The sequence below is a fragment of the Musca vetustissima genome, unplaced genomic scaffold (assembly GCF_032173495.1).
Source record: "Musca vetustissima isolate MV318-11 ecotype Yass unplaced genomic scaffold, APGP_CSIRO_Mvet_v1 utg7851, whole genome shotgun sequence".
Classification (NCBI taxonomy): domain Eukaryota; kingdom Metazoa; phylum Arthropoda; class Insecta; order Diptera; family Muscidae; genus Musca; species Musca vetustissima.
This window is the reverse complement of record NW_026878755.1, coordinates 215,155-233,207: the sequence shown is the minus strand read 5'-3', so window position 1 is coordinate 233,207 and position 18,053 is coordinate 215,155. Positions and strand designations below refer to the sequence as shown.

The following is an 18,053-nucleotide window of genomic DNA, read 5'->3' as shown; positions in this document are numbered from 1 at the left end:
GATTCACTGACCCACAATCTAGTTTCGTCCCAAAATTCGAAAAAAAAATAATTACAGCACTAATCGGGTTAATGTTTTAATTACATGATCACAACTGTATACCCAAAGTTAGACGCCTTCAATATATACACGTTCATTTGCCAGTCGTTTGGAATTTACCAAAACTTCAAATAGAGAAGGGGGTAAATGGCCACGTTTTTTACATGTGTTTTCTGTTCAAGCTTCTTGTGTGAAAATTTGAGCCCTCAGAGGGTAAGTTCGTTCGCAAGTTCGGCAGTGTCTGGATTTTTAATCCTGTCTGACTTTTTTAACCCTGAGGCAGACATTCAAAATTCCTAAGATCGGTCGGCATCCTTATAAGTACGCCATAAGGTTGGAAAAATTCGGCTAGGGTCTTGTATGAACGAAACCCGCCCCTCATTATCGTCTACACAAGAAACATAGTTGGTGAATTGAACAAAGTAGTAGTACAGTTGTGCCCAAAATGTTTAGTAAAAAAGAAAATTTTAATTAAGATGTAAACATGTTCTCGTTAACCATGACGCTTTGTTCCTAAACAAGATCCCGTTAGTAGAGAGGCCATGTGATCGGCGCGACAGCAGGAGTTCGACTGGGAGCATCTTGGAATTTGCGACCGTGTATAGAAAAAGGAGAGACAAGTCTGGCTTGTGATCAGTCAGAAGGTCCCGAGGATAGAAGAGATCACCAGCGGAGAAAAATAAGAAATTACCGTTATGTGGACACTATACCAGAACGTGGACCTATATAATAAAAAAAAAACTGCGAAAAAATTGCCCACCCATCAATAACACAGATTGTCAAATCGCTTGAAATGAAAATGGTATCTATTTCGGAAGAAATGTTCTGATTTATATTTACCAAACTGTCGATGTCTTCTGTAGTCGATGTCTTGACAATAATGTTTCCCATTCGATTTGAAGAAGCAACATTTTTGTAAAATGTATCCTCTCTTTCTATCTAGAACCCTTGGGCGTTTTCTTCGTTTTATTTATTTAACCGTAAACTACATACCACAAGACGAGATTTTTTATCTTCAAATATTCTACAAAATTGTCCACGGTGTGTATACAAAAAAGTATAGATGCTAATAAATGTAGCACAATTGGTAGACGAATTGCGCTAACATACAACCAGTGAGCGGAGCAGTATAGTCGGACGGGGCCAAACATATGATAACCTACACAACTACCACGGAACTCTAACTTTCTGCAGATCTATGTCTATTTGCACCCTCTTAACCGATTAGAGGTCAATAGCTCCTATTTCTTTGCCATGACATCTTTTTCGAATTATGTTTTATATCATAATATCCATTTTTTTTTTTCATTTTACACAGAAAGGTCTTGATTGACTTGACCCGGTGAATAGTGACAGATCAGCCCATCAAATTAGTTGGCCAGATTCATTTTCCAGTGTAACATTCTACTTATAATTGTGGCATATAGATCGACATAATCATCACCGCAAATTATAGGCGTTGTCCTTGATCATAACCGAACCTCATGGAAACTTTAAAAGCGATCAGCGCAATATTTCCGCCTTCTAGTGTGGTAATGGGTTACTAAATAATATCTCAGTACATAAGCACCTGTAAATATTTAAATGTAACTCTCACATCCGAGTACATACGACAATATAATTGGTATCAATTTAAAGGTCAACCACTCCTCTTGGATATACTATCAACTTCTCGAATACAATTTTTGTCATTTTTCACACAAAAGTTAGGGTCCATTTGACCCGCTAAATATTGACCGATCTTTATCAAAGCATGCATATTCTCTTGCCCGATCCCCTTCTCCATGCAATAATTGCGGCCTCTGGAGCGACCAGAAAAACCGACAATGATGGTCCATTTCATCCCCTAAATATTAACCGATCTTTTCCAAAAACAATAGGGGTCTTCATTGGCCAGAACCCATCCTACATGCAAAGTTTTGTGAAGATTGGTCCATAACTGTGGCCTGTATCGTGTTTACAAATTATAATGGACAGACGGACGGACGGACACACATGTCTAGATCGACTCAGCTAGTCGAGATATGACCATCGGTATACTTAAAGGTGTGTCTAGGACCAATATTTCGCGGCGTTACAAACTTTTGGGGATGCAAAAAGCTATAATACCCTGACAACGTAGTTGTGTAGGGTATACAAATTTGGGAAAACGTTGATGATTTATAGACATAAATGTGTGGACGTTACCTAAACAAGAATCGATTGTGGCATTCTTGCTGACCTAAATAAAATGAATGCATATTCATTGAAATACTGTAAGGGAATGAATTGAGGCTTACAGAGTAACCCATCTAACCAATATAGTGGATGGGTTAGGAAAAAAGTTCTCAAGAATCGCTTATGACAAAATGTTGAATAAATTGCATAATTTTCTTTCATAGTAGGATTTCGTTATAATTTGGAATAATACTTCCATAACAGGCTTTAACTAATAGTGCCTTCAAGCTTCACTGTTCTGTTTTAAAGAAGAAACACCATTGTGTTAATCCTGAAAAAATCTTGAAAATAAAAGAGAAAGTATAGGGTGATGGAGGATTGAAATTAGGTTTGGTAATTAGCCATGATATTTCTTTAAACCTTGAAAATTACATTTCGGAAGAAAAGTTTAGATTAGTTGTATCATATCTACTAAACAGTCGATGTCTTCTGTTCCGAAGTTGTTAAAATCAGCAGGTTCGATGGATTTCCAAATTATGCTGTGATCTGTCATTATCCCTACAGAAACGTATATGTATATCGAGACACTCAGTTCGGTAGCTTATATAAATTCTTTTGTTAGTACGATTACAAATTTGATCTCAATTGAATAATAAACTCGATCTTTTTTATAAAAAGTCAGACGGTCACACGTGAATCGACATACATATAATATATTCTTAGACATTAGACATTAAAAATATCTAAAAATCGTTTATATGAAGGTTACGACTTGGTAAATTTCAACCAACTTGGAGAACTAGGCCAGGACTTATGCCGCTAATAGAGCATGACGGGTTAAAAACACGCCTAGAATCATTAAAATACCAAAAATTGCAGTTGGACCGATGTTGACTATTTTTGAAGCAAGATTTGACACCCATTGAACATTTCAAAATAGTCCAATTCGATTAAAAACTTGCCGAAAATACCGAATATTAGGGATACCCTTTAAAACATGTACCAATATTGATATATTTTGATAAGAAGATTTTCAACCCAATAATCCAAAACATACCAGAAATACCGAAATTTAATACGTACAATGGAGGCAATATTCATATTTTTTATAAGGAGATGTTCTGCCAAATTCGGTTGAATTCCACTGTTCGATCTTGATTTCAGCAGAGGGACACGACTAAATCTAATATGATTGTAATCAAGAATATAACGTATGGTCTCCGGCGAATATTTTGAATTTGTGATATTATTATAAAATATTATATATTTTAAAATATTTAAGCTTGTAGCTTGAATTTAGGGGTTGAGAGTAGATGTAAATCGTAGTCCTTGGCCCTATGGGCTAGGACGCTACATCAAATAATCTAATTATTATAATAAAAATGTCTTTGAAGTACAAGTGCTCAGTAACGAGCGGTCATAGAATCCATTATTCAACCATTGAATATAGGCAGCCCGAAGCTCTGCATATATACCTTCAAGCTAAATTTAATTATAATGAAGTGAATGATTGGGTCGGTATAGTTATATCGCCAAATTCCGCAAAATATATAAAAGTCACATCTGATAAAATCAATTCGAAATGAACCCATTTCTCCACAAGTCGTAGTATAGTGTAACACATTTCCATATAACTTTTCATTACTTCAACAATTTATTATTTTTTGTAATTCTCTTTAAAAGACACACAACTATTAACTACAAACTAATGATTAGAAAGAATATAGCTTCTACGTCTTCTCTCTCACTTAATCCTTGGGATCATGTGGCAATTTGAAACCAACCATATCGGCAGTTTCCCTTACGGATCTTTCGCCGCGACCATGGAACTCCTTATACAGCTCGTTGTATTTACGAATGCTGGACAAATAGGTTTGATAGGTCTGAGCCAAAGACAGGGCTTCATCACGAGCCTTGCATAGCTGTTCATCGGTTGTTTGGAATTTCTTATATTGCGTTAAGACATAACGAGCGGCCAATGAATCTTTGATGCAACCATTTGGTGAGGCAGCACGTAATTCTGCCAAGAGGCCACGTAACGTTTTAACAGCAGCCATTCTGTGTTTAGTGAAGAGTTTTAATTAATAATTTTTTGGAATTTAATTGTTGAAAAAATTTTGAGAAACTTACTTTCAAGTGATTACTAAACACAACAAACAGAACCACACTACGGACAATGTTTTTTTTTTGTCTTGCGGCGATTAAATAAACGAACAGCTGTTTTGGGGGGTATAACGAACAGCTGATTGTCAAATCGAAGAAATGTCATATCTATAGTGGCAATAACGAATGGTAGTCGGTTCGGTTATTCGTTATTCTTTGTGGAATTTTGAAAAATAGTGACAAGCCAATACAAGGCGTGGAGTTTTTAAAGAATATTTTTTTAAGGGTTACAAGAGGCGTGAAGTTTTTAAAGAATATTTTTTCAAGGGTTACAAGAGGCGTGGAGTTTTTAAAGAATATTTTTTCAAGGGTTACAAGAGGCGTGAAGTTTTTAAAGAATATTTTTTCAAGGGTTACAAGAGGCGTGGAGTTTTTAAAGAATATTTTTTCAAGGGTTACAAGAGGCGTGGAGTTTTTAAAGAATATTTTTTCAAGGGTTACAAGAGGCGTGGAGTTTTTAAAGAATATTTTTTCAAGGGTTACAAGAGGCGTGGAGTTTTTAAAGAATATTTTTTCAAGGGTTACAAGAGGCGTGGATTTTTTAAAGAATATTTTTTAAAGGGTTACAAGAGGCGTGGATTTTTTAAAGAATATTTTTTCAAGGGTTACAAGAGGCGTGGATTTTTTAAAGAATATTTTTTCAAGGGTTACAAGAGGCGTGGATTTTTTAAAGAATATTTTTTCAAGGGTTACAAGAGGCGTGGAGTTTTTAAAGAATATTTTTTCAAGGGTTACAAGAGGCGTGGATTTTTTAAAGAATATTTTTTCAAGGGTTACAAGAGGCGTGGATTTTTTAAAGAATATTTTTTCAAGGGTTACAAGAGGCGTGGATTTTTTAAAGAATATTTTTTCAAGGGTTACAAGAGGCGTGGAGTTTTTAAAGAATATTTTTTCAAGGGTTACAAGAGGCGTGGAGTTTTTAAAGAATATTTTTTCAAGGGTTACAAGAGGCGTGGAGTTTTTAAAGAATATTTTTTCAAGGGTTACAAGAGGCGTGGAGTTTTTAAAGAATATTTTTTCAAGGGTTACAAGAGGCGTGGAGTTTTTAAAGAATATTTTTTCAAGGGTTACAAGAGGCGTGGAGTTTTTAAAGAATATTTTTTCAAGGGTTATTATTATAAAATAATTTTTAAGGAGTATCCAAGAGGCGTGGAGTTTTTAAAGAATATTTTTTCAAGGGTTACAAGAGGCGTGGAGTTTTTAAAGAATATTTTTTCAAGGGTTACAAGAGGCGTGGAGTTTTTAAAGAATATTTTCTCAAGGGTTTCTTGATTTCTAAATAGACGCCCACAACTCTGCAGTCTTCAAACATCATCTGCAGATATCAGTATGTTGAATATATATTTCTATGGTCTATCAAATTATTTTTTTAATTACTTATTTTACAATTCAAACTTCTTAATTAAACACTGTATATTTATAATTACGTTCTTCTTTTTTATTATTAAAGTGGCATGTTCTTATCAATCTAAATCCATACATACTAAAATTTCTGGAAAATTATTTAGTAAATACAAAAGAAACCTCTTCTAAGACGACAGAATAACATCATCCATTTTAACGTCATTGTCATCCTTATCAATGCTCAGCTCCAAAACAACATCCTCATCAATGGACATGGGCTCCTTGATACTTTTCGCATCATCATCATCTTTGATTTCGATTTTCTCAACGATATCACGTTCCATATATCCCCGACGGCGACCAGTTTTCCCTGACTGTGACCCGGACTCTACTTCATCATCACTCAAACCATCCAATAGGGTTAAATTAATAACATTTGATTTATTCGATGCGGAACCAACAATTTCTTCATCATCACTTTTGCTAGTTTCCTCATCACTGGAACTATCCTCAGCCAATTGGGCTTCCAATTCGCGTACGGCGTACATGAGTACGGAAAAATCTTTTTGTCTCTTCTCAAATTTACGTTCCAATTTCATTTTCTTTTCATTCAATTCGGCCAGTTCCTTCTGCAGGGATTCAATGTGTTTTTGGGTCTCTTTGCGATCCGGTTGCTGCTTTATCACCTTGGCCAATTGATCATATTCCATTTTATTTTTACGTATTTGTTTAGCAATCACCAACTCCTTTTTACTCTCTTCGATTTCTTGTTTAGCTGCTTCAATATTTTTCTCGATAGTCTGGGAGAGCTGCTGATAGTTTTCCAATTCCTTGTCGATCATTTGACTGGTACGTTCCGTCTTGGCAGCAGCAAATTGACACTGGGCTAATTGGGCCATCAAACGATCATAGATAATTTGGCTAAAGAGTTTTGTTTGACAAAAGGGGATAAATGTGGGGTTATTTAAGGGATCAAGTTTGAGGATTTTTTTTATATTGACTTAATGATATTATGAGGGTGAATTGCATGCAAATGAATGCTTCAGGAGTCTAGCACCCAAGTAATATATACACATTTCACTTATACTTCACACCACTTATATAATATTATTACAACTTCGTCTTCAAAATTCACAAACAAAAACTTGTAGACATAAATGGTTGATATTAGCAGCATAGGACCCAAGACAAAATATTTCGATTACTCTTAAGTAAACCAAATGGCGTGGATGGGTATGATAATATAATATTTAAAGCTGCGGAATATAGAACCAAAAACATTCCTAAACTACTAATTTTGTTGAGTTTCTATGAAAAGCTGATGGTGGACATTCACAAATGCAAGATATGAGACTAGAAGCGGGAAATCTATGAGGTATCCATTTTTTCATGACATCCTCATCCATATCATTTTCCCCCTCAATTTCCATTTACTTTGAAATTCTGCGATGATTTACCTTCGCTAGAGGATGACACAAATTATTACAGAAGTGTAGATATCATCATTCCCGTTAGCTTTGGTGTTTTTTATTTTATTTTTTTTGCTAGACCAACGTGATCCGTATTTACCAACCGATGTGTCATATAGATACTGATACAACTGAAGTTTGAAGAGACAACCGCCCAGGCACGTCAGGAATGATCTTTGCGATCTAAAGAGATCCAAAGAACAAGTAAAAAAGTGTCAGACGATGTAGCCAACAAATGTGGTTTGCGGGGGTCTAAGGAATTACTACAAACTGTTTTTTATTATTATTTAATATATGTTTTTGTTATATAGAGAGGAACCAGAAGAGGTTTCTCTAAAGAAAAATATGTTTGACTGATTGTGGGAGGTACCAGAAGGAGTGGATCGATTTTTCCCATATTCGGTCTTAATACAGGTTTGGTAAAAGTTATACGATTTGCAAAGTTTGAATCAAATCAGACATTCAATTCGTTTGGTATCGAAATTAAAAAATGTTAAATTACACTTCTTGATGAGGTACCAGAAGAAGTGGACCGTCCTAACTTGGGACAGGGGGTGAATAAAAAGAAGCTGCTGACAAAACTGAGCTTAGTACAGCGATCGGCTTCAATTCTGATCACTGGACCATTAAGAAGCACACCACAAGCAGCCTTGAATGCAATCTTGAATCTCCAACCATTGGACATTCTGATCAAATTCCAGGCTGCTAGGTGTGCCCTGAGACTCCGGGAAACAGATGCCTTGAAATCGCTGAACTATGGTCATGCCAGCATTCTAAACATAACGCCAAGTTATGACCTTTCTAGAGGGGATAGTCATATCAGTGACTATATTCCCCCCACAGGGATTTTAATGACATTAAAGTCGAATTTCCTAACAGGGAATCCTGGACTAGTGGCTCCCTACCTCTGCCAGGTCTGTCAATCTTCACAGACGGGTCCAAGATGGAGGAAGGCACTGGCGCAGGCGTCTACTGCAGGGAATTAGGTATACGAAACTCATATAAACTCAACAATGATTGTAGCGTTTTTCAAGCAGAGATTCTTGCAATCACGAAAGCGGCCGAGATAGTAAAAGCACTTAATACAGACATTACAGGACCGGTGACTATTTACGTAGATAGTCAGGCGGCCCTGAAAGCAGTGAAGTCGCATACTATAAACTCGAAAGCAGTTCATGATTGTAAAACCGCTCTGAATGATATACGTCAAATAGTTGGGTTATGCTGGGTTCCAGGACATAACGATATTGAAGGGAATGAGATAGCCGACGAGCTTGCTCGAGGGGGGTCACAGTCGTCCAGTCTTCTGATTGAGAGATCTGTGAAACCCCCTATTAGCTATTTCATTGGCAGAATCCGCGCGTTCCATTGCGAGGTAGTCGGCAACAGATGGCTAAGGGAGCCTGCATGCAGAATCTCTAAATCTATCTGGCCAGAATTCTCTCGTAAAAGAACGTCTTCGCTGCTGAATCACAACAAGAGGGAGATTAAGATCGTTGTGGGGATCATTACTGGTCACTGCAAAGTTAGATCTCTCACTTCTAAGTGGGACTCCAGTGGAGAGGATTACTGTCGTCTATGTGAGGATGAAGAAGTGGAAACAATTGAGCACATCCTTTGCAAATGTCCATCGCTGATCAGCAGAAGACATAAACAGTTTGGATGTTATGAAATTGATAATCTAGTCTTCTTCTCCAAAATAGACCCTATCCTAATTCTAGGCTTTGTCAAAAAATTGACTTGGCTAAAATAATGTCTCTTCCGCTCCCACCCATTCTGACTACCTCTCTCTCTACTCTTCCACTATCTTTTCTTCTTTCTCTTTATAGGTACACCTATACATAAAGGATGATCACAATGGACATAGTTTCCGAGTGGACGGTTGTTACAACAGCCGTACATCCCTAACCTAACTTGGGACTTCATCCAGCCAAGATAATTTTGGATCAAAGCGTACATTTCATTCGCTTGATTAACAAATTATTAAGATTTTCAGCCTTTAAAGGGGAGATACCAGAAGACATGATCTAAAATTGGTAAAAGTATGACGATTTGCATAGTTTGGATGAAATCGGACATTTCATTCATTTGATATTCAATTAACACATTTACAAAATGCTGACCCTTTGTGGGGGAGGAATTAGAAGGAATGAATCGATATTAGATTGTGAAAAGTTTAGTTTAAAACGGGTGGTCCATTCACGTGTTACCATTTTGTGGTTGAGGTACCAGAAGAAGTGGACCAATATCTTCCATCTTCGAACTTGATCTAAGTTTGGAATACACATTACGATGTGCAAAGTTTGAATGAAATAGTTTACTCCTGTCGAGAGTTAGGCAGTGTATGTACCCTCATTAGCCATAAGACTGAGGTTGTACAAATCAAGTGGTTATATGTTCTCCCATCTCGATTAAAGGATTTTTAAATTATTGATACATAACAGAGAATTGCTGACCGGACATAGTATATACAGTTGGTTCCAAGATGGAAAATGGCATAGGTCCGGAAGTTCACTGAAATGAACTTTCCATCAAGAGTTTCATCAAACAAAACTGTAGCGTCAAGGAGCTATTTATTAATGACTCAGGACCGGCGTTCTTATAGTCAAGCAGCACTTAATGCAATCAAGTCTTTGACTACAAGCTCTTCATGAATGTAAAGTAGTTTTGTGGGATTTAGGACATTTTGTTAGGTTTTGTTGAGTTCCAGGTCACAGTGACATATGACACATGTTGCCAAAATATATAACCTTGGTTTTCTCAGGATTTATTAAGAGCCTATTGGTAGCAACCAAGTAACTAATGCATTAACAGTGAAATTAATCGAAGACTTCTAATAATCATACCACTGAAAATATAATTAACATACATTATAAACAACAGGGGACCAAGAACAGGCGCCTGAGGCACACCACTACTTACTGGCAACGTACTCGAAAAACAATTCTTACAATTAACATATTTGGTCTTTTCCAGAACCTGTAAAAATTTTTACTACGATAACAATTTTTGATATCGAAGAAAATAGTAAAAATTGGTAGATTCTTGCAGGACGGGAACGGACCAAACAAAAATGGGAAAACTAGCTTGCATGCTGACGATGAAAAATCAAAGAAACGATGAAATTTATCGACCAATATGGAGTGATTGATTCGGTCAAAAGCCAAGGTCCAGTGACAATAACACAATACCATACATTGTCATTCAAGCCGACAAGCAGGGATGTCGTACTACGATTACGCTTAAATCCAAATTGGCTATCATGCAATAGTGGTCGCTCATTAATATAACCAAGCATTTGATCCTTTAGGATATGTTCAACCATTTTAGATAAAGTAGGAATTATGGATATAGGCCGGTAATCACTAGTGTCTCTACCTTTATGTATAAGCACCACTTTAGCAATTTTCCATACATCAGGGAACGAAGACTTTGTTAAAATAGAGTTCACAATGTGCAACAAATGTCGCCCAACCAAGAGTATCACCAACTTCAAAAACTTTGAAACCATCGGAACCCACTGCTCTGGGCCTAATTTTGCCAAACGCATCCATAAGTTCAAACAAATCAACTACATATTTGATACCTTTTATATTCGAACCTTTGGTGAATTTGCATCACATCTCTTTCCACTATAAAGGTGGTAAACATACATTTAAACGGAATATTGGAAAATGAAAAGGGAATTTCTACATTGCACAATTTTAATCAAATTCTAATATCCAAAAGTTGCAACACAGCCAAATTAAAGAATCGTGAATTGGATATAGTATTACAATCAATCCCTTTATGCCTCCTTATGATAAGCCAAACGAGCAATGTTGATGATGTTTGGAATGTGATGATGAATATTAATAAATAAAAACACAATTACTCACTTATTTTCTGGTGAATCGTTCTTGGAATACATCCATTTCAGAAATTGTTTCAACAGCATATTAAGACGCCGGTCATCGCCGGTGCCATCTCCATCAATCAGGAGACGCTTCTTGATAATTTCCTCTGCAAAAAATAAAACAAATTACAAAAGCTATCCATCGACAAATAACAACAACAAACCATCCGTCATTTTCAGTAGTTGTTTTTATAAATATTTAAATGTGTATTTAATATTTATTTAATTTATATTTTATTATAAAAATCACACGCGAATTTAAAGTGGCGTTCTATACGAATGAGATTGTAAAGCAACATTACCAAAAACCAACCATTATTTACGAATGGGCAAAATGCGAATGGTAAAAACAGCTGATATTCAATTGCGAGTTTGTAAGCGGAGATCACATTCTGTGAGGTTTTCCAATAGGTGGTTCACATGCTATGGTAATGTAAATATTGAAGAGATATACAAACAATTATTAAAATATTTAAATTAAAATGCGAGGATTTATTTAAGACAATTATTTGAAGGGCCAGTTAGGCTTGGATTTATTAAAGAATGTTTTTTCAAGTGCCGTTACAATATTTTTTAATAAATCTATTCCTTTATTGGTCCTTGAAAAATGATGTTATGGGATATCATCTCACTGTTCATAACCTGCTAAAATAAAGAGGAAGAGTTGAATATAAGTATTGCCAATCACTAGAGTTACGTTTTAGCAAGTGTTGGCAACTCGGAGAAATAACATGGATTTGTTTATGTTTACATTTTGACCAAACGAACGTATTGAAGGGATGAGTGCTCCAATTGTAAATAATACAATTAATATGGAGTACAATCACCCCGGTCCACGAGTCCATTCCACATTTCGCAATCAACCCAGCTACACCTACTTCAACAAATCAATTGCCGACCCCAAAGATAATGTCTATCTGTTGCTAAATGAAATCGATGCCCATTTTATGGAACCCCAACAATTGGCGGATAAACGGGGCTTTGAAAATGTGACAATAATTGATCCTCGCAATCAGAAACTGGTAACGGATATCCTTTATGATTACACCACCAAATATAGTACCAAAGTATTTTATTCTCCTAGACCATCCAGTTTGAACTTTGCCCAGCATAGTATTGGAATGCGGGTTGTAAAGGCACGCCAAGAAGGAACAGAGTTGGCAGAGGATGATTACTTGATATGGCATAAAATGGAAAGTAAATTTTTGAAAGAGACTCAGGAATTTCAGAAATATGTCTATGAATATCATCAGACAAATAAGGAGGTGATATATGCTCCGGCAAGAATGCTCATGGATTTGTATAAGCTGTGGTATGGGAGGAAAGCGGAGAAGTTGTTAAAACGATACTCAGATTTGTCATATAACACACATTTAGGTTTGCCTCATGTCAGGGTGTGTAAGGAAGCCCTCAAAGAACAATGGGCGGAAATTGTTGAGGTTCAAGTGAAGACGGAAATGAATTTGTCAATGAAACCCGACCAAATGGATTTAAAACAAGTTAAAAGAAATTTGGAAATATTTTTCCAAAACTATGTGGATTCGGAGAGCAGGAAAGAGGAGATGGAAGATTCAACAAAAAATGAATTTGTTAAAAGTTTGGGATCAACTGAGGGGTTCCCCTTGTTTTACATACCCTTGGATTCTTTATTATTTCTACTGACGGCTGGTGACTATGTGGATTTGCCCATGGAGATGCTATTGGACATAAAGGAAAAGGAAGGAGATTCTGAAGAAAAATATATAATTATGGATTTGCCATTGCCGGCAAGGCAAATGGGATGGCATACATGGCAACTGGTGGTAGAGTCAGGAGCCACTGCATATCTTTGTCGATCTTCGGAGCAACAACAAAAATTAAAGGATCAAGAAGAAGACAATGCAATGTTAACTGATTCCCAGGAGAGTATTCCCTATGTACTCAAAACAATTGAGGATTATATGGAATCTCTAGCCAATAGAGATGGAGAACATTGTAAATTTTCCCAATCCTGTACCAAATGGCAGCTAAAGGCCAAAGATAAAGATTTGATACAACACATCCATACAATTATACCAACAAATCTTGCCATAGATTCCATTAAATTGGAATATAAACCCAAATTCGGCTGTGAGCTACAAACCAAATATGAGTTACTAAGGGCATGGTTGAAACTAAAATTGCTGAATAATAAATCCAGCACCTGTCACCGCTTGGATGTGAATAATTTTCAAACATTGCTGGCGGAACGCCAAACTTTGGAAAAATTACAATTTCAATTATCCACCACCTATCACATACAAATACCTCAATTACTCAGCAATCTCTATGAGTTCCTAAATCTCCTCACGCAAATGCCTTGTGGTCATTATATGTTGCGCTATAATCCCAAATTTCGTGATAAATTTATGCTTTGCAAACCCTCGGAGGAGATTACACAAAATACCACCAACATACATCAATTGTTGAAAACCGAACCCTCCGAATTATTGTTTATGTCACAACAAAGTTATCTGCCCATTGCCGATAATCTTTGTAGTCTAATGCATGTTCAACACAAACTGATACCATGCACCTTTCGACCTTTGGGCATGAAGCATCGTGATGAGAAGTTAACTAAAAAGCTAACAAAATCTCCCATCAATGATCGCAAGCTTATATTGGAAAAAATTGAAATGAAGAAAAAGTCGGCGCGAGATCATTTAAATGCTATGCGTAAAACACGAAAGAAGAAGGCCCAGAGAGCTAATAAAAGAAAACGTGCCCAGCAGCAGCAACAACAAAATGGTGACGAGAATGGATTTCAAAAAGAAATGGAGTTGGATCAGCAGATTGTGGGCCATTAATATTTGTAGTTATGTGAAAACCAATATTATAAGGTATTGAAATGGATAAAGTGATATGTAATAAAAATAAGAATTTCGAAGATCTTAAGAAAAAATAGAAAATAATAATTTCAACGACCTCAGCATCCGGACTCTTTATCAATCCCGTTGCCTTCCAAATAGTGAAGATTTTAGCTTGGAAAACAATACAGTTGCTAAAAGAAATTAGGCTCTATAAATAAACCAGTGAGCGGAGCAGTATAGTCGGACGGGGCCGACCATACGATACCCTACACAACTACCACGAACTCTAACTTTCTGAGGATGTTTATTCCGAGTCTGAGTAATATTTCGTGATATTTGCCCCCTCTTGTCCGATTAGAGATCAACAACACCTCTTCCTTACTTTTTTTGGATATTCAGTACAGTCCTTCTAATTACTTGTCCAGATTACCTTCACGGTGGTTTGTGCTGTGATTTTCGGATTATACTCGACTCGAAAACACACAAAAAATTAAGTTTTCGGTCCATTTCATCCCAAAATTTTAATCTGATCATCGCCGAAAATTGTAGGCGTTGTTCTTGACCATAACTGGAACTTCATGAAAAATTTCAAAGCCATCAGCGGGATATTTCCCCCTCTAATGTGGTAATGGGTTACTAAATAATATCTGAATACGTAAGCACCTGTAAATATTTGACTGTAACTCCCACATCTGAGTAGATACATCACTATATTTGGTATCAATTTAAAGGCCAACCACTCCTCTTGAATATGCTATCAACTCCTCGGGTCTACATCCTCCAGGAGTAAATATATATGCCATAGAATACAAATGTTGTCATTTTTCACACAAAAGTCAGGGTCCATTTGACCCGCTAAATATTGACCGATCTTTATAAAAACATGCATGCTTATTCTCTGGCCCGATCCCCTTCTCCATGCAAAAATTTGCAGTGTTTGGGCCATAATTGCGGCCTCTGGAGCGACCAGAAAAACCGACAAAAATAATGTTTTTGGTCCATTTCATCCTCTAAATATTAACCGATCTTTTCCAAAAACAATAGGGGTCTTCATTGGCCAGAACCCATCCTACATGCAAAATTTCGTGAAGATTGGTTCATAACTGTGGCCTGTATCGTGTTTACAAATTATAATGGACAGACGGACGGACGGACAAAAGGACACACATGTCTTGATCGATTCAGCTAGTCGAGATATGACGATCGGTATACTTAAAGGTATGTCTAGGACCAATATTTCGCGGCGTTACAAACATTTGGGGCTGCACAAAGCTATAATACCCTGACAACATAGTTGTGTAGGGTATAAAAATATATTATATTGTATTGCAATTGTTAAAAACAAATGTATATTAAAGTACATTGAAAATTTATATTTTAATAAAAAACAAGAAAACTTAAAACAAAAAAAAAATAATAATAAAAATAAACAACTTGTAGTTTAAATTTTGTATTTATTATTAACTTATACTTAAATTAGCAAAATCTTCGGCAGATATCATTTCACCATTATCATCATTGTTGTACTTGGGTGCATCTTGTTTCAACCAAAAATCATCTGACGACAATTTCAGTTTATTTTGTGGAAATATATGCACCGATAAATCATTAAATATATTTTGTACTTCATAATCATCCTCCAGTGGCAATTCCTCGCCATGTGGCATTATATCCAGAATATAACCAGCATCTAAACGTAGTAAACGTTCTGGTTTTGAGCAGGACAGACTTTCAAAACTATTATTAATTAAAATTACATTCGATAATAAGTGAGGTTGCCAATTACTCCACAGGAGATTGTTGGTTAAACAATTCGGGCAATGGGGCAAGTAAAATAGTGTCTGAACATCAGCTTCATATTTCCCTTCACAATTCTCAGTCATAACAAGGCATTTTAATTTGTGCAATATGTCTTTTTCACTTTGTCGAAAGACGGGATCAAAATAGATAGCCTCATCTATTTGAAAATGTCTTTGGGTACATAAAATAAATGCCAGTTGATGTAGAGCTTGAAAGTTGCGGGTAAATGGTCCAATACCAAAACACACTAAACGTTTGGGGGTATTATTTTCCTCTGTGTTTGTATTAATTTTCTCCAAAGATTCTTTAAGTGTCGTCATGGCCTGTGTAAAATAATCACTGTCCTCCATGCGTTCCCGCAGCGTGTCCAGTTTTCTGTAATATAAAATCAATAGAAATAATTTTAACCTCTCGATATTTCCAAATAAATAACATACACCATAAACTTGTCCACATCAACATCAGGAAAATCCTTTTCATATCCTTTGTCCGATAGTCTGCGCGTCCTTTTGTTTATACTTTTGTGGGCAATCCATTTTTTTCGTGTCACCGTACGAAACTCTTCACTCATGGCGCTTTGGTTTATCTCTCTTTGTATTGATTTATTTCGGATTCCCGCCAAAATATTTATGAATATTAATTATTTTTATTAAATTAATATAATTTTATTAAGATTTCTTTGTTTATTGTTTTCCATTAAAAAATAAAGACGTGTTTATGTTTACATTACATCAACAGGCGGTGAAGTGTCAAATGTGTGTTGAGTATGGCATACAAAAGCTGAGTGCTGTGAAAACGTTGTTTAACTTCCAATTAGAACAGTACGTAACGTAAAAGGAAAATAAGACTGAAATCAAATTTATCAACAGTTGTACATTTTTTTCTCCAAAATGTTTAAGCGTAGATTTTTAAAGGACTATTTGTTCCAGGACCAGGGTAAAGATGTAATCTTGTATTTTTTATATGGGAATTTTTCAAGGAATGTAGATTTCTCTGTCGTGGAAACCAATCATTTATGATTTAATGGCATGGCATTGCAAGTGTAAATATAAGTCCCAATATCTTATAGCCTCCATACAGCTGAACCAACCGAATTTAAGCATTTGAAATATTCCACAATAATTTGACAATCAAATTCCTCAAAAATGTCCAAAATTGACACCCAAAGGGCCGAAATTAGCAAAGTATAGTAAAATAGAATTTTGATTGTTTTGCGGAATCCTAATACTATCGTATCCAATAAATTTTGAAACAGGCAAGTATTCCTGGAGGATATAAAAAGTTCGTACATCGACTACAACAAACAAAGGATACAAAGCAGTTTGATGTGCTGCAAACGACTGCTTGGATCTCTTCGAGGGTGGTTGTTTCTCATTCGAAGATCGTATCCTCTTCACAGACACAGGTTGTTTTGGAGGTTTGGTCCACAGAGTTGCAACGGCCGCAAAGGACAATGCTGTTATAGCGTGTAGTTCCTATTTTACGTTTCTCATTTTATGTGGTTGTTGGGGCTTGTCGTGCTGTTTTGAAGCTGGTTCTGGATTTTGGCAGCGCAGCAATCGTCCTAGCCGTCGATCGAAATTCTCTTGCCTTCCACTCACACTTGTAGATGATGCAAAGATTCTCATCATTCAAGAGCCCCCTCGAAGGTCCTGATTGATCGGGGATTCCTGGCATGATTTTCACAGTCGTACTTGGGCTACTCAGAGTGTTCTCCTATGTTGGAGATTTAACTTTTGGCACCTTTATACACGACGTCGGAATTCTTTCGACCAAGAAGTTACTCGCAATATCATTCGGAAAGTTCTTGAGGATTTCTGATTAAATTTGAGGTTTATTTTAATCTGAAAAAAATCCGTGTCTGTAATCGTGATTCTGTTCCGTTCGAAGAATCAATTGAGAAGTTCCGAAAAATGTTGTGGTTTCTTTTGAATTGAAGGAATTCCTTGTCAGTAATCGTAATTCAGTCCCACTCGGTTATCTGCTCTCCGGTAGATATTTTTTCGAAGGCTTCCTCATCATTTACACATTTGGTGACTGCTTGCTTTGATGAGTATCCATAGCTTCAGATCTTCAAGGCCAACATACACTTCAATGCCATTTTGCCTTGGAAGCATCGATTGGCCACTTACCGCAATTTGGGATTTCTATCCCGATTGACGTCCTCTCCCTTCAGTTTGGATGATTCTCCTTAATTTGAAAAAAATCCCAGAATCGCTGTTGTGTTACCCACAGTGATATCCATAGTGTCTTCCTCGTTCATCAAGGGTATATCATTGCAGAGATGGGTCGGAATACTCTCTTGGCTGTGACGGGAAGATGGATTCCTTAATTAGTTCGATGAGAAGATCCGTATCT

The 18,053-nt window shown here is 36.4% G+C and overlaps 4 protein-coding genes across 4 annotated transcripts; 1 reads left to right on the top strand and 3 right to left on the bottom strand.

Annotated features, from left to right (window-relative positions):
• Window positions 1–3,944: 3,944 nt before the first annotated feature.
• LOC133323530 (protein FMC1 homolog) lies at window positions 3,945–4,265 on the bottom strand. The gene has a single exon (XM_061532448.1). It carries the CDS (start codon window positions 4,251–4,253, stop codon window positions 3,945–3,947), a length of 309 nt encoding a protein of 102 aa, XP_061388432.1. The 5' UTR covers window positions 4,254–4,265.
• A 1,623-nt stretch (window positions 4,266–5,888) lies between these two features.
• LOC133323528 (THO complex protein 7) lies at window positions 5,889–11,184 on the bottom strand (the record flags this gene model as incomplete). The annotated part of the gene is made up of 2 exons (XM_061532447.1): window positions 5,889–6,624; window positions 11,051–11,184. Coding segments are annotated over 2 exons (870 nt in total), but the record flags the coding sequence as incomplete, so codon positions are not given.
• A 695-nt stretch (window positions 11,185–11,879) lies between these two features.
• LOC133323527 (little elongation complex subunit 2) lies at window positions 11,880–13,892 on the top strand. Its single transcript, XM_061532446.1, has one exon. It carries the CDS (start codon window positions 11,880–11,882, stop codon window positions 13,890–13,892), a length of 2,013 nt encoding a protein of 670 aa, XP_061388430.1.
• Window positions 13,893–15,355: 1,463 nt separating this feature from the next.
• LOC133323526 (SRR1-like protein) lies at window positions 15,356–16,266 on the bottom strand. Its single transcript, XM_061532445.1, has 2 exons — window positions 16,133–16,266; window positions 15,356–16,070 (listed from the first exon to the last, which is right to left on the bottom strand). The coding sequence occupies exons 1-2, from the start codon at window positions 16,264–16,266 to the stop codon at window positions 15,356–15,358; spliced, it is 849 nt and encodes a 282-aa protein (XP_061388429.1).
• Window positions 16,267–18,053: the final 1,787 nt, after the last annotated feature.

Coding starts and splice junctions, on each gene's coding strand:
- LOC133323530 (XM_061532448.1), bottom strand. CDS start 4,253: ATGGCTGCTGTTAAAACGTTACGTGGCCTCTTGGCAGAATTACGTGCT.
- LOC133323527 (XM_061532446.1), top strand. CDS start 11,880: ATGGAGTACAATCACCCCGGTCCACGAGTCCATTCCACATTTCGCAAT.
- LOC133323526 (XM_061532445.1), bottom strand. CDS start 16,266: ATGAGTGAAGAGTTTCGTACGGTGACACGAAAAAAATGGATTGCCCAC. Junction 16,071..16,132: donor GATGTGGACAAGTTTATGGT/GTATGTTATTTA, acceptor TTTATATTACAG/AAAACTGGACACGCTGCGGG.